This window comes from Monodon monoceros, unplaced genomic scaffold (genome assembly GCF_005190385.1).
Source record: "Monodon monoceros isolate NGI ecotype Baffin Bay Population unplaced genomic scaffold, NGI_Narwhal_1 Super_Scaffold_16, whole genome shotgun sequence".
Lineage (NCBI taxonomy): Eukaryota > Metazoa > Chordata > Mammalia > Artiodactyla > Monodontidae > Monodon > Monodon monoceros.
In genome coordinates, this window is record NW_021703772.1 from 72032642 (window position 1) to 72046163 (window position 13522).

General features: G+C 35.7%; 1 protein-coding gene and 1 long non-coding RNA gene across 3 annotated transcripts in view; one reads left to right on the forward strand and one right to left on the reverse strand.

The window, feature by feature from the left end:
• The window catches only part of WDSUB1 (WD repeat, sterile alpha motif and U-box domain containing 1), a 73692-nt gene extending 60332 nt beyond the window's left edge, over positions 1-13360 (forward strand). For both annotated transcript variants that reach the window (XM_029225503.1, XM_029225504.1), the window contains one exon: positions 10215-13360. In XM_029225503.1, the coding sequence (XP_029081336.1) occupies positions 10215-10372 (158 nt within the window). In that variant the 3' untranslated portion in view covers positions 10373-13360. The remainder of the gene's footprint in view (positions 1-10214) is intronic.
• On the reverse strand, positions 2090-3462 carry LOC114896917. The gene is made up of 2 exons (XR_003793972.1): positions 2936-3462; positions 2090-2129 (listed from the first exon to the last, which is right to left on the reverse strand). It is a non-coding gene; the product is annotated as an uncharacterized LOC114896917 (long non-coding RNA).
• Positions 13361-13522: the final 162 nt, after the last annotated feature.

Below are 13522 nucleotides of genomic sequence, written 5' to 3' on the forward strand. Positions count from 1 at the left end.
CAAAGCAGTAATCTGTTCATTCTCGTGTCGGTATACAGTTTATTTATCCATTCTACTATTGATAGTCATTGTTGGCTATCGTAAACATGCTGCCATGAACCTTTAATCATTTTTTGTGTGTATGAACGTACAAATGCATTTCTGTTGGGTGTATTCCTAGGAGTGGATAGACGTAGTTATCCGGAGTGGTTGAATCAGTTTATACTTCCACCAGCAGTGGGTGAGAGTTCTAGTTGCTCCATAGCCTTCTGTACATTTAGTATTGCCTTTGTTTTTCATTTAAACTTTTGTGGTGCCACCCATTCATTTTTAAATTTTATTTTATTGAAACAATTGTAGATTCACACTCTGTTCTGTAAGAAATGAGAGATTTCTTGCACTTTTCCCAGTTCCCTCACTGGTAGCATTTTGACAGATGATACTGTACTATTACAACTAGGGTGTTAACATTGATGCGATCCATAAATCTTAGATTTCCCCAGATGTGTATTAAGTTGTATACAGTTTTGCCCCTGTTGGAAGTTTGAGTATCAACCACTATTGAAGACAAAACCCACAAGGACCGCTCCTGTTGCCTTCTTATGTGTCCTCTGTTTCTAAAATTTTGTCATTTCAAAATTGTTATATAGATGGGCTCATACAGTATATAACCTTTTGAGATTAGCTTTTTTCATTTAGCACAATTCCCAGCTAGTCACCATCCATTTATTTTTAGCCTTCCTGTGTTACTTTGTTTTAGAAGTGTTCCCTGTGGAAAACATACAGTTGAATTTAATAGAACAGAACCAATTTCTTTTGCTTTCTTCTACTTCCCTTTTCCCCCTTCTTTCCTGAATTGATCACATGTCCTTTTTGGCTTTTTTCTTCCCCATGGTGTTTTGGAAGCCCTATACCTTACATCTGTTGAATTAACTGTCTCAGAAAAAAATTTCTGAGACTTGTTTCTGCCTATATTTCAGCATTCTTACACAGTATTTTTTTCATCTATCCTTTTAAATTATGACTGCAGCATGTGGTTGGTGAAAAACACTTAAGCAACACAGAAATAAATATTTTGAAAATGTGGAGACTCTTCCATACTCTGGTATATCCTTCCAGATATTTTTCTAGCCACTTATAATTTTGTTCTATAACAAATAGGATGATACATTAAAAATTTTTTATTTACTTAATATATATCAGATAGTATTCCCTTGTTAGTATATTCAGAACTACTTCATTCTCAACTGCAGGACAGTATTTTATGGTATGGATGTTCCATATATTAACTCTTACTCTGTTAAGACATTTCTCCAAGTAATTCTGCAGAAAAAAATCCACAGTCATATAGTATATACAGGTATACTTGTTGAAATATTTCTGTTGGATAAATTCTCAATACTGATAGGCACTGCCATATTTAATTTTTTTGTTTTAATTATGCTCAGCTTTCATTATTTTTTAATATTAGCATGCACAATTTTTGTCCATTTTGACCTCCAGATAAATTTTAGAATCATTTTGTTATGCTCCAAAAGAAAATCTCATTGACATTTTGATTAGAATTACAGAAAAATCTAAAAACGAAATGTTAATTTTGGGGTGGAGCGAGTAGGAATGACAACTTTCACTAGTCAAGCTTTCCATCTCTTCTGAACATTTAAATATGTTAAGTGTTCACATTTATAACTTATCATTCTAAATTGTAAACACCTACTAAACCTTGTCTGAGCACGCTGATTTTTCTCTAAAGCCTTCACAGTGTTACCAAACCCAGGTCTGGCTGCTTGCTGCTCGAAAGCCAATTCTCGAGAGACAAGTGTTGGTAGGAAAGGAAAGGTTGCTTTATTTTGGAGGCTGGCAACTGGCGGGGAGGGCAGATGCCAGTCCAAAGCCTGACTCTCCCTGCCGACAACCAGGGGGCAAGAGAGTATATAGACAGAGGGAGGGGACTACATGCAGAAACAATACAGTCAGCTCTGACAGTCATCTTGAAATTGGTCATCGGTGGCCTTACCAGCGTCATCTTGATCGTTTTAGGTACAGTTAATCTTCAGTTCCACGTTCGGTTTCCATTTCTTTGAGGCCAGTGCTTGTGGCAGCTTATGTCATGACCAGAGCCTGGTCATCATGTAGATAACTTCTTCCACCTGGTGGAGGTTTCAGTACTTATAAGACAGCTCACAGGATATGGCTCAGAATATTATCTGTAGCACTTAAGGAGGAACTAAAGGTCCTTGACTATGCTTAATGACTAAACTATTATTATTTCGTCTCCTTTGACTGTTTTCCTTTGTTTCTGCACTCTGATTAAACTTATTCTTTGGCTAAAGTTTTTCCACAGACAAAAGGCAGGCTGAGGACATGGTTGGGGGCAGGGGGCAAGGACCATAGGGTCCTGCTCCGTTTCAACGGTGATTTATCTCAATTATTTACAGAGAATACATTCTTTAGCGTCTGTTGTTTCAGTGCAAGTATAATGTCAGTTTCTGATTTTTTGTTTCAGTTTGATATGTATTTTTATTTCTCTTGTTCAGGGTACACTGCTTCTTGAATGAATTCTGTGCCTATTCTGGAAAACTTTGCTATTCTCATTCTGTACACCTTCTCCAGCCTGCCTACCAGTCATCTCTTCTGCATTGTGTTAATGCTATACCATTGAGATTTTCTTTCAAAATTTCAGTATTTGTCATTTCTGGAAATCTGATTTAGCATGTAGATTAAGGCGCATAGACTGCTTGGGTTTAAATCCCAGCTGTGTCTTTCCATACTTGTATGATCTTGGAAAGTTATTCAGGCCATGCATGAATTTCTTCATAAAGTTGTACAGATTAAATAATACAGGTAAACAGTGCCCTGGAACAGCCTAATGATACATAATTAGCTGTATAAGTATTAAATATTTCTTTTTCATAGTACATTGTTTTAGATTCATTCCCATTTTAGGAATACTCACCGGTTGTTTCTATTATCAGTTTCTGAGGTTTGTGTGATCTAATCCTTCTCTTTGTTTCTGCATGCTTGTCTTCAGTCAAGCATTACCTGTGGAAGTTGAGTACAGGAAGAGGGCATATAGCTCCAAAGGAGTGTTGGGCTTGCTTTGTCTGTTTCTCAGGACAACAGGTGGGCAGCGGTGGGCTAAGAACTTGGACAACAGATGTATTAAAAATTCAGAGCCCAGGCCTGTGAGCTAATAATATTTTTCACTTGAACTTTTTTCACTAGAGCAAAGCATTTGAACCTGTAAGTGTCATTACTTTGGTATCTTATCACAACTTAATTATCTGAGTATATTCAATAATTATGAAGTAGGGCTTCCCTGGTGGCGCAGTGGTTGAGAGTCCGCCTGCCGATGCAGGGGACACGGGTTCGTGCCCTGGTCCGGGAAGATCCCACATGCCGCGGAGCGGCTGGGCCCGTGAGCCATGGCCGCTGAGCCTGTGCTCCGCAACGGGAGAGGCCACAACAGTGAGAGGCCCGTGTACTGCAAAAAAAAAAATAATAATAATAATAATTATGAAGTAAAATTCTGTGAATAGAGCTTATTAAATATTGTTTATTTCCTAGAACTATCTGGTATAGCTCTTGATTTGTCAACTCAGTATCTTGGTTTGTAGCAAGAGTCAGATGGTACTGTCTGGGCAAAAATAATTTTAAAAATTATTGAAAGCTTTAAAATCCTTAGGTCAATTTTAAAAATATGAAAACAAGCAAACTTAGTTAATACTGAATGTAATGTGCTCTATATATTTTCTTTTAAAAATTGTCAGTTTTTTCCCCTAGTGATACATGTTTGATTTCAAATAAGCTAACTCTAGTTATAGTAAACTTCAGGCATGAATTTTTAAAAGAAACCCAAATTTTCAGATGCACTTATTTCTAGTTACAGTGTTTCATTGCTTTTTTAATTATACATGACAGACAGACTGTCTGTGGGTGGGGAAGTGGTCCTTGCTTTGTATTGTAGCTCTGATAATACCTTTTAGTGCTTTGGGATGAACTTTGGTAGAACAGTTTGAAAGCTGACATATAAATAGCAATGCTCTAGATCCACTCAGAATTCCCACTTTCTCTGTTAAACAAATGTTTCAGGGAATATATTTGACCCCAGTAGAAAACTGTTGATTATTCCAAAGAATCACTACTTTATAATATCATAGAAAGCTTATATTAAACTTTAGGATAAACTGTGACCAGTGTAACTGACTTTCTTAAGCAGGAAGCTTGTACCTCCATAGAGTGAATGGGTTGATATTTTATTCACTGCTACTGCTCAAGAAACTGACAACCCACAGGCAGGGAAGGAAAAATTAATTCATTTAAGGGAATTCAATTAAAGGTGAAAAATACTGTAAGATGATAATAGGCTCTAACAATGTAGATATCATAGAACTATTAAACATGGAGAGTAGAGAGTATGAAAAGTTGAATAAGCTCGCTCACTGATTATTAACTGAGTAAAAAGCCTATTTGAAATTTAGACAGTGAGGGACAGAAAAAGACTACTAGCTAATTTGAATATTACTTATATAGTAAGGAACCAATGGACACTAATACTATTGGTCTCATCTTTTTAAAAGGTATTAGTGTAAAGGTAAACCAGTAGATCAAAAATACAAACTTCCCTAAGTATCAAAATGGAAGAAACCAGCTCCTGTAGTGAAAGAATTTATGTAAGTAATCTATAAAAATATAAAAAAGAATGATAGAACTATATTACCAAACGTACTGATAATAAACAATTTGGCTTAACTCATCCCTAAAGAGATGAAAGATTTGAGGTTAGTTGACAAAGCACAATCTAACTTAAAGATTCAGAAAGGTTAGAAATAAAAGGATAGACAAAAATGAGACAGTTGCAACTAAAAATAAAGGAGTTACATACTTGCCTGCAAGAGAATTAAGACCAAAAAAAAGTTAAAATGACGCAGGATACTATATAATACTGAAGACCACGATTCTCAGTGAGGACAAACCATTACTAGCTATGCAGTCCCAAACACAGCAACGACTTTCACAGAGCAGAAGCTACAGACAGTGTAAGGAAATGGAAGGAGAAATACAGCACAGTAATAGGCTTGATCATACCTCTCAGTCCAAAATAGGAAGTACACCTTCTTTTTGAATAGATCACCAGAAATAACAAAAACACCATTGGGTCACCACAGTGGAATGTAACTAAGAAATTAATAACAAAAGTGGGCCCCTTTCACCTGGAGGGTTAAAAACATGCTGTTATCATATGTATCTAGCTTGGTGGCAAATGAATTAGCTGTCACTGAACTCACAATATTTCACACGCCCATCATTTTTCAGAGGCCAGTGTGATATGTAAGATTGCGGTTCATTATATAGCAGCTTTGCATAAATAAAAATTGAGTATATTTTCCTACAGAAACTATTCTTACAACTCAATAGTAAGACAAATAACCCAACTGAAAAAAACAGGTAAAGGATTTGAATAGACCTTTCTCCACAGACGATATACAAATGGCCAATAAACACTGGAAAAGGTGCTCAACATCATTAGGGAAGTGAAAATCAAAACCACAAAGAAATACCACCTTCACACCCACTAGGATGACTAGAATCAAAAGGATGGAAGATGGCAAGGAGATGCAGAAATATTGCTGGTGGGAATGGAAAATGGTGCAGCTGCTGTTGAAAACAGTTTGGCAGTTCCTCGGCAAGTTACCATGTGACCACACAATTGTACTTCTAGATATTTATCCTAGAGAATTGAAAATATGTTCATACAGAAAGTTGTACTTGAATGTTCATAGCAGTCTTATTGATAATAGCCAAAAAGTGGTAATAACTCAAATGTCCCATCACTGGATGGACAAATTTAAAAATCTGGTATATCTACACAATGGAATATTAATCAGATATAAAAGGGAACAGATACTATACATGCTACATAGATGAACCTTGGAAACATTATGCTAAGTGAAAGAAGCCAAAGGCCACATGTTGTATGGTTCTGTTTATAGGAAATGTCCAGAATAGGCAAATCCGTAGAGACAAAGTAGATTAGTGGTCACTGGGGGAGAGGAATGACTGCTAATAGGTTCAGAGTTTCTTTATGAAATGATGAAAATGTTCTGAAATTAGATAGTGGCGATGGTTGCACAACTCTGTAAATTATACTAAGAACCACTGAACTGTATATTTAAAAGGGTGGCTTTTATGGTATGTGACTTATATCTCAAAAAACAAAAGGTGGTAACAAGTATCTGCAGAAAGCATCTATGTTCGCTAGGACTCAGGGAACAAAGAGAATGAGTTGAGGTTATTAGAACCTCACGTAGGTCTCTCAGAACCAGAACTCAGGCTTCTAAGAAGGGGGAGCTACCCAGCTGGTGCTTCTTTCTCTAAGGGGGGAAGGGTATAAGAGCTTTGGGCAGTACCTACAATGAAGCAAATATAAAAAAATTTGGAGAGTATAACCAGTTACCCCTGCCAGATAAAGGGCCATGACCAGGCACAACACTGATAGGAGCCTTCACCTTGTTTTTGTCTCCTTCTAGAGAAATCCTATTGCAGGATTTAACAAGGAGCCAGCTGGCAAAGCAGAAATGTGGTTTACAGTATCCTGACTCCCAGCATGCTGAGTCCTCAGCATTACATATGGATTTGGAGCTGAGGCACCATAGGTTAATAGGGCTAATAAGCATTTAGCAAGTCACATCAATGAGGAATCAGTAGCCTGCGTGTGTGCGTGTGTGTGTGTGTGTGAACAAAAAGCAGTTAAAAGGTATGATGGAAGACAATTTACAGGAACAAAAACAAAACACTATAAAACATCCCTGTAAAGTTTACTTGGAAAAAAAATGGAAAGCATAGCACACTGATTGATAGATAGGAAGACTCATCGTGAGCAAGATGTCACTATTAGGCTTTTTCCTAGAAATACAGAAGGTGATTATTAGGTTCCATTGGAAAGAACACACAACAAATAACCTAGATAATAAAAAACAAAGAGCCCTACCAGATACTAGAACATGTTATAAAGTCTCTATAAAGTATGCAGTGTGAGATTGGCACATGAATAGACAGACTAATGGAAAATAATTCTTAAAAATCCAGAAATTGATCCAAGTACATCTGGAAATTTAGTGACTGATAAACATGAAATTTTAAATCAGTGGGAAAAATAAGGAATTTAAAAAAGGGGTATTCTGACAACTAAGTAGTCATATGGAAAAGGATAAAACTGGCTTCATCTGTCATACTACACATCTAAATTAATTCCAAATGAATTAGACATATAAAAAATGAAACCTTCACAAGTCCCAGAAGAAAATGTAGGTAAACTCCTTGATAACCTGGAAATAGGGATACTTCCTAACCTGGACTCAAAATCCAAAAGAAATAAGTATAAAAATTGAAAAATGTTCATATTCCATGGATGAAATAAACATTAAAAAAATTAATATCAATCCTTCTCAAACTCTTCCAAACAACAGAAGAGGAAGGAACACTTACAAACTCATTTTACAAGCCAGTATTACTCTTAAGAAAACCAGACGAGGACACCACAAGAAAAGAAAATTACAGGCCAATATCATTGATAACCATAGATGCAAAAATCCTCAACAAAATATCAGCAAACCAAATTCAGCAACACATTAAAAGAATCGTACACCATGGTCAAGTGGGGTTTATCCCACGGATGCAAGGATTCTTCAGCATCTGTAAATCAATCAGTGTGATATATCACATTGACAAAATGAAGGATAAAAATCATATGACCATCTCAATAGATGCAGAAAAGCATTTGCCAAAATTTAATATCCATGTATGATAAAAAAAAAAAAACTTTCAATAAAGCAGGCATAGAGAGCATTACCTCAACATCATAAAGGCCATATATGAGAAACCCACAGCTCATATCATACTCGATGGTGAAAAGCTGAAATCTCTCCCTCCAAAGATCTGGAACAAGACAAGGATGCAGACTCTCACCACTTTGATTCAACATAGCATTGGAAGTCCTAGCCAGAGCATTTTGGCAAGAAAAAGAAAAGGCATCCAAATTGGAAAAGAAGTAAAACTTGTCTCTATTTACATATGATGTAATATATATAGAAAACCCTATAAAGCCCACCAAAAAACTATTATAACTAATCAACCAATTCGATAAAGTTGCAGGTTAACAAAAATTGATGTATAAATATCAGTTGTGTTTCTGTATAGTAACAAGCTAGCAGAAAGAGAAATTAAGAAAACAATCCCATTTGCAATTGCATCAAGAAGAATAAAATACCTAGGAATTTAACTCAGGAAGTAAGAGATCGGTACACTGAAAACCACAAGACATTAAGGTAATTGAAGAAGACACAAATAAATGGAAAGATATTCTGTGCTCACGGATAAGAATATTGTTAAAATGTCCATACTACCCAAGCAATCTACAGATTTAATGCAATCTCTATCAAAATCGCAATGGCATTTTTCACAGAAAAAAAACAATCCTAAGATTTGTATGAAACCACAAAAGATTCCAAATAACCAAAGCAATCTGGAGAAAGAAGAGCAAAAATCCTCATGCTGCACACCTGAAACTTTTGTCAGTTACATCTCAAAAATAAATCTTCTGAAATAAAGAACAATCTAATAGAAAAGTGAGCCAAAAATATGGTCAGTTTACAGGAAAATGAAAAGCAAATGGCTCAAACATACAAAGAAATGTTCTAGCTCCCTCATAATAAAATAAAACTACTTGATACACTATACCATTGCTCATGAGAGACTGGTAAAAACTCAGTTTGACAGCACATTCTCTTGGTTGGGCTCTGGGGAAGATTCAGGCACTCTAAATGCCATTGCTAGTGGGAAAAAAAAATGGTAGAATTCCTGTGGAAGTACTAGCATTTCTAACAAAATTGTATACATTTTCTCTGATGCAGCAGTCCTACTGCTAGAATCTCCCCCCAAATGATAACACTCACTGTTCATTGCAGCACTATTTGTAAAACGGTATTGGAAGTAACCCAGATGTCCATCAATACATCCATACAGGGGAGTACTGTGGGGGAATAAAAAAGCAACGTATAGTTAAGTAAAAAACCAACCAACCAGGTACAGAATAGTGTGGAGCATGCTAACTTTTATGTAAGAATGTATATGCACTGTGTCTGTACACATACATTTGCTTATATTTTCAAAAGGAAAGGGTACACAGAAACTAACATACATGGTTACCTATATGGGAAGGGAGAGAACATGGGTTGGACAGAGAAACTCTTAATGTGACTTTTTATAGTTTTTACTTTGAAACCATTTAAATGTTAAAATACATCATGAAAAACAAACCAGTCTCTACAAATTGGGAGGATAAAAAGGGAAGCAAATGGACCACATTATATGTCCAGTAACATAATCAGAAAATTTTTTTTCAAGTGATTGTCAAACACAGGATTTCAATTAGACAACCCTAGTGGATCTAGTGGATCCATCTTGGTGACAGAAAGAGCCAGAAAGAAATCTTAAAAATCTTTCACAGTCTTACATTAGTAATATATTGGCATTGTTAGTTTGAAACAGTTGTATGCATTGCAGATTAAAAGAAATAGGTTAATGTGTAAATGTAATTAGGAACTAAGATTTTAAGTGTAAGAGAAAGAGCTACAAGTATAAAAAAAGTAGTGAAGCAAAACCTCCAACCTTAACACATGCAAAAACGTTTGTAAGAACATGGTATGAAAAACCTTAGCCAATGAATTTTTTTTTTTTTGGCATAGTAAATCCCTTTACTGTCAAGTCCTTAGTGGGGTGAGCTCTATAATCTCTTGGTATCTGTTTCCCTGACTTTTCAACATGTCGGAAAGTTTTGCCTTGTCACCCCCAGAGCTTTTTGCTCCCATCTTTAGCCACATTAACTGACACACAGCTGACAGCACTAGCAGGGCACTGTAGCTTCACTACCACTTTCCTCTACCTGGCTCGTTTCCTTTCTTCCTTTGTGCTACATCTGAATTTTTGACAGTCCTTTTTTCAGTTTTTTGACACTGTTCGAGGTAATTTGTGCAATCTTAATGCATCTTAAATGGTAGAATTTAGGATGTTGTTGCAGAAATATTTGGGGAGCAGTGGTGTTAGACAAGACTACCACTTAAATTACAGTAAAGGCCTTGGCAATGGAGTTTTTGTACCCATTTTAGTAATCCTAACGTCCCTTTCCTACATTGCAAATAATTTGTGTATGTGGTTTTGTTTTGTTTTGTTCTTAGATGGCTATTCATACGAAAAGGAAGCAATGGAAAATTGGATCAGCAAAAAGAAACGTACAAGTCCCATGACAAATCTTGTTCTTCCTTCAGTGGTACTTATACCAAATAGGACTCTGAAAATGGCCATTGATCGATGGCTGGAGACACATCAAAAATAAAACCTTATTTTATATTGCATTATTTATATTTTCTGTGATTTCATTTGAATGATTTAAAGGTAGATACTAATCAGACATTATTAAAAGCAGAAGGAGAAAGGTAAACTTCTTAAACTTAGTTACCTATAAAAACTATTTACTGGCTATTTTCATTCTTTAAAACATAGGGACTACTAAGTAACACATATAACATCTTTTCTATTTTTACTATAAAAGCCTTTCTATACTAGTGAAAAAAAGCTTAACCTGTAGAGAAGTAAAGTTTTACAACTTTAAATTTGCCATGCTCAAATTTATTCTTGTTATAGATCATATTCCATTATAACCAAAGACTGGAATAATCTAGAATATAACAGATAAATCCTAGTTAATAACTGTTCATTTGATAACTCTTTGGAATCCTTCTAAAGAGAATTTTTAGCAAAACAATTGTAGATTCGTTTATGACTAAATTGAGAAAATCACTTTGACATGTTTAATGAGCAATTTTGTTAGATTCTAAGTTTGCAAGGTAGTAATGATTTTTCCCCCATTGTCCAAACCTAGGTACAAGTTAGATGGAATAAATTATCACAGATACATCAAGTTGACTTTGCTGAAACATATAAAGTGGCAAACTAGCCTCCCTTTACAATTTAGAATTCTTAAAAGTTCTCACATAATAGTTTAAGCTAAGGTGACTACACATTTATACACAATAGACTGATAGCTAATACAACACCCTGATAAACATTCAGAAGAAAACTTCAAGTTCGGAAAGCTGAGGTTGTGTTGACTCTCCATTTGTCTCACAAGTTGTTTACCAGAATGGAAGCCATTAGCGGGAAAGCTTGTTAGAACTAAACTCTAAGGGCAGGCAGGGACCAAGACTCTGTGCTTACCCCCGAAATCCTCACTGTCGTCGTTCTGAAATTTGAAAACACAGAAATAAAAGGGAAAAATCAATGTAAGTATTTATTCCATCAGTCTTTTCTAGTGTTTTATAAACTTATAGCTAATATGCTGTATGTTCACAGAAGGGTGGAAAGCTACCACAGATATCTCCAAAAACCTGTTCTTTGTAATTGCTGCTTTGTAAAATTTCTGTCATCCTAATGTATTACTGAATTTTATTTCCTTTGTGTCACAGCTGGGATTCACAATACGTGATTCTAGAAGAGTATTTTTTTTTTCATACTACACATGCCGCTCACATTCTTACTCATGAGGACCAAAAGATGGGAACATGTTCTAGAAGGTGTTTTTCTATTGTATTCTATAGAGGAAGTATGCTATCATAATTCTAACAAAAGACTGGGTAAAATTGATAGAGCCCACCATTGGACCAGATATCTTTTGTTTTGATAAAATAATAGACTAATTTTCCAAAGAAGGCTGGCTGGTTTTCACATAAAAATTACTGAAAATCACTGAAGTCATTGATAGAAAATAGTAAATGTTGGTTATTTGCTAAATGTGTTAAAGAAGGTGATTTTCTTTTTTACGTTTCACTAGGATAGTTTCTTGTTAAATGGCTGAAAACTAAGATGCCAGTTTACAAAAGTGAAGTGCATCTGTTTTTATATACAGACAAACCGAAGCTGAGCTGCTACTCCTTCCCACAAACACAAGCAAACAAACTAAATAAACCAAACCCAAACTCACCCATAGGAAAGGACACCACACGGCCCCTCTGCACTCTTGGGGGGCCACCATCCGTGCAGGACTAGGCAGGAGCAGCCGTCACCTGCCTGCCCACTGCCCGGTCCTCAGCACTGACCAGTAGCATCCCAAGGAGACTGCACTTCCTGGGGTAACTGGACCAAATACCTTTACTAAGAATCTATCAAAATCATAATGTAATAATAATACATCCTAATAGTCACACTGGCAGCATCACAGGAAGTCATCCAGTAAGAATGATCTATTAATAAGAGTTTTTTGTTTTTTACCTTTAGTTTAAATATATAGCTTTCAAGAGAGACTGAAAATACTTTACTTGGCCTTGCTAGTAACAGCAGTAACCACACAATAGCCTGAAGTTGCTCAGGCTTAAGATTCCACGTCAGGATTTTATCACAATACAACAGTTTAATGTTCACACTCATTCATACCACTTTGAAACTGAAATATGTGGTTATAAAGACAAACACTTTTTTAACTCAAAGATGATAACAGAAATACGAAGAACAAACTTTCACACTGGCACAGTGTTCAGTGTATGTATCGCCAAAGTGGGAGTTAAATACTGAAGATGCCCTGTTGCCACTAAAACCACGCTCCAGGATTTCCGAACAGAGAAGTACAGAATGCTCTTCATGCGTTCTTCTCATTTCAGGCAAAAAGACTAATTTTGACCCTGGAATGTTTTGGGATTTCTGGAAGCCATTACCCTTGTTCTGAAATCATTAAATAAAATTAAATATGTATTTGTAGTACTACTGAGAAACAGGCTTTCCACTTCTTTAGGATAAAATCACTCCGGATTTAAGCAGGGCAGATAGCTGACATCAGGATCTTCTCTACTTAGCCATTGTTTCATTTAATGCAGAACAAATTCTATTAATTGTCTTTATTCCATATGGAAAAGTACAGTAGTTGTGCAGAAACAAAACTACACAAGAGTAAGACTTCCACAAATATTAAAGAAAACAATAAACAATAAATAAGCCATAGTAGTTATAGCAGAACTCATGAGACGCCTCTAAAAAAGACTGACAAAGCTGTACAAAGTACACTGTACACACTCAGGAACAAATGGAGAATGACACCAGAAGAGTCCTATTCGTACAAAACCATAATGATGCTCACAGGGACTTCATTACAACTATTCATTTTTAAAACATTCTGTAAATATAGAACTTCCTTCTTCTCCAATTCTAGAAAATAAATTTCACATCCCAACATACAAAACAAATACACTCCCACCACCTCTCTCAAACTAGTATTTTAACATCCTCCAATAGCACACCATTTTCTTATAAAAATACCTTTAAAATCAAGGTTCACTCCTGTACCTTATCTTTACAAATGAATAATACATTAGTTTGGACTTAAGTAGCACCTCAAAGGTGTTCATATAAATGAGATAAAGTGCTGTTACTGGTATACTGTTAACATGCCACATATATTATCGTTCAGTGCAATAACCAGCATGGACGAAGCTTAAAT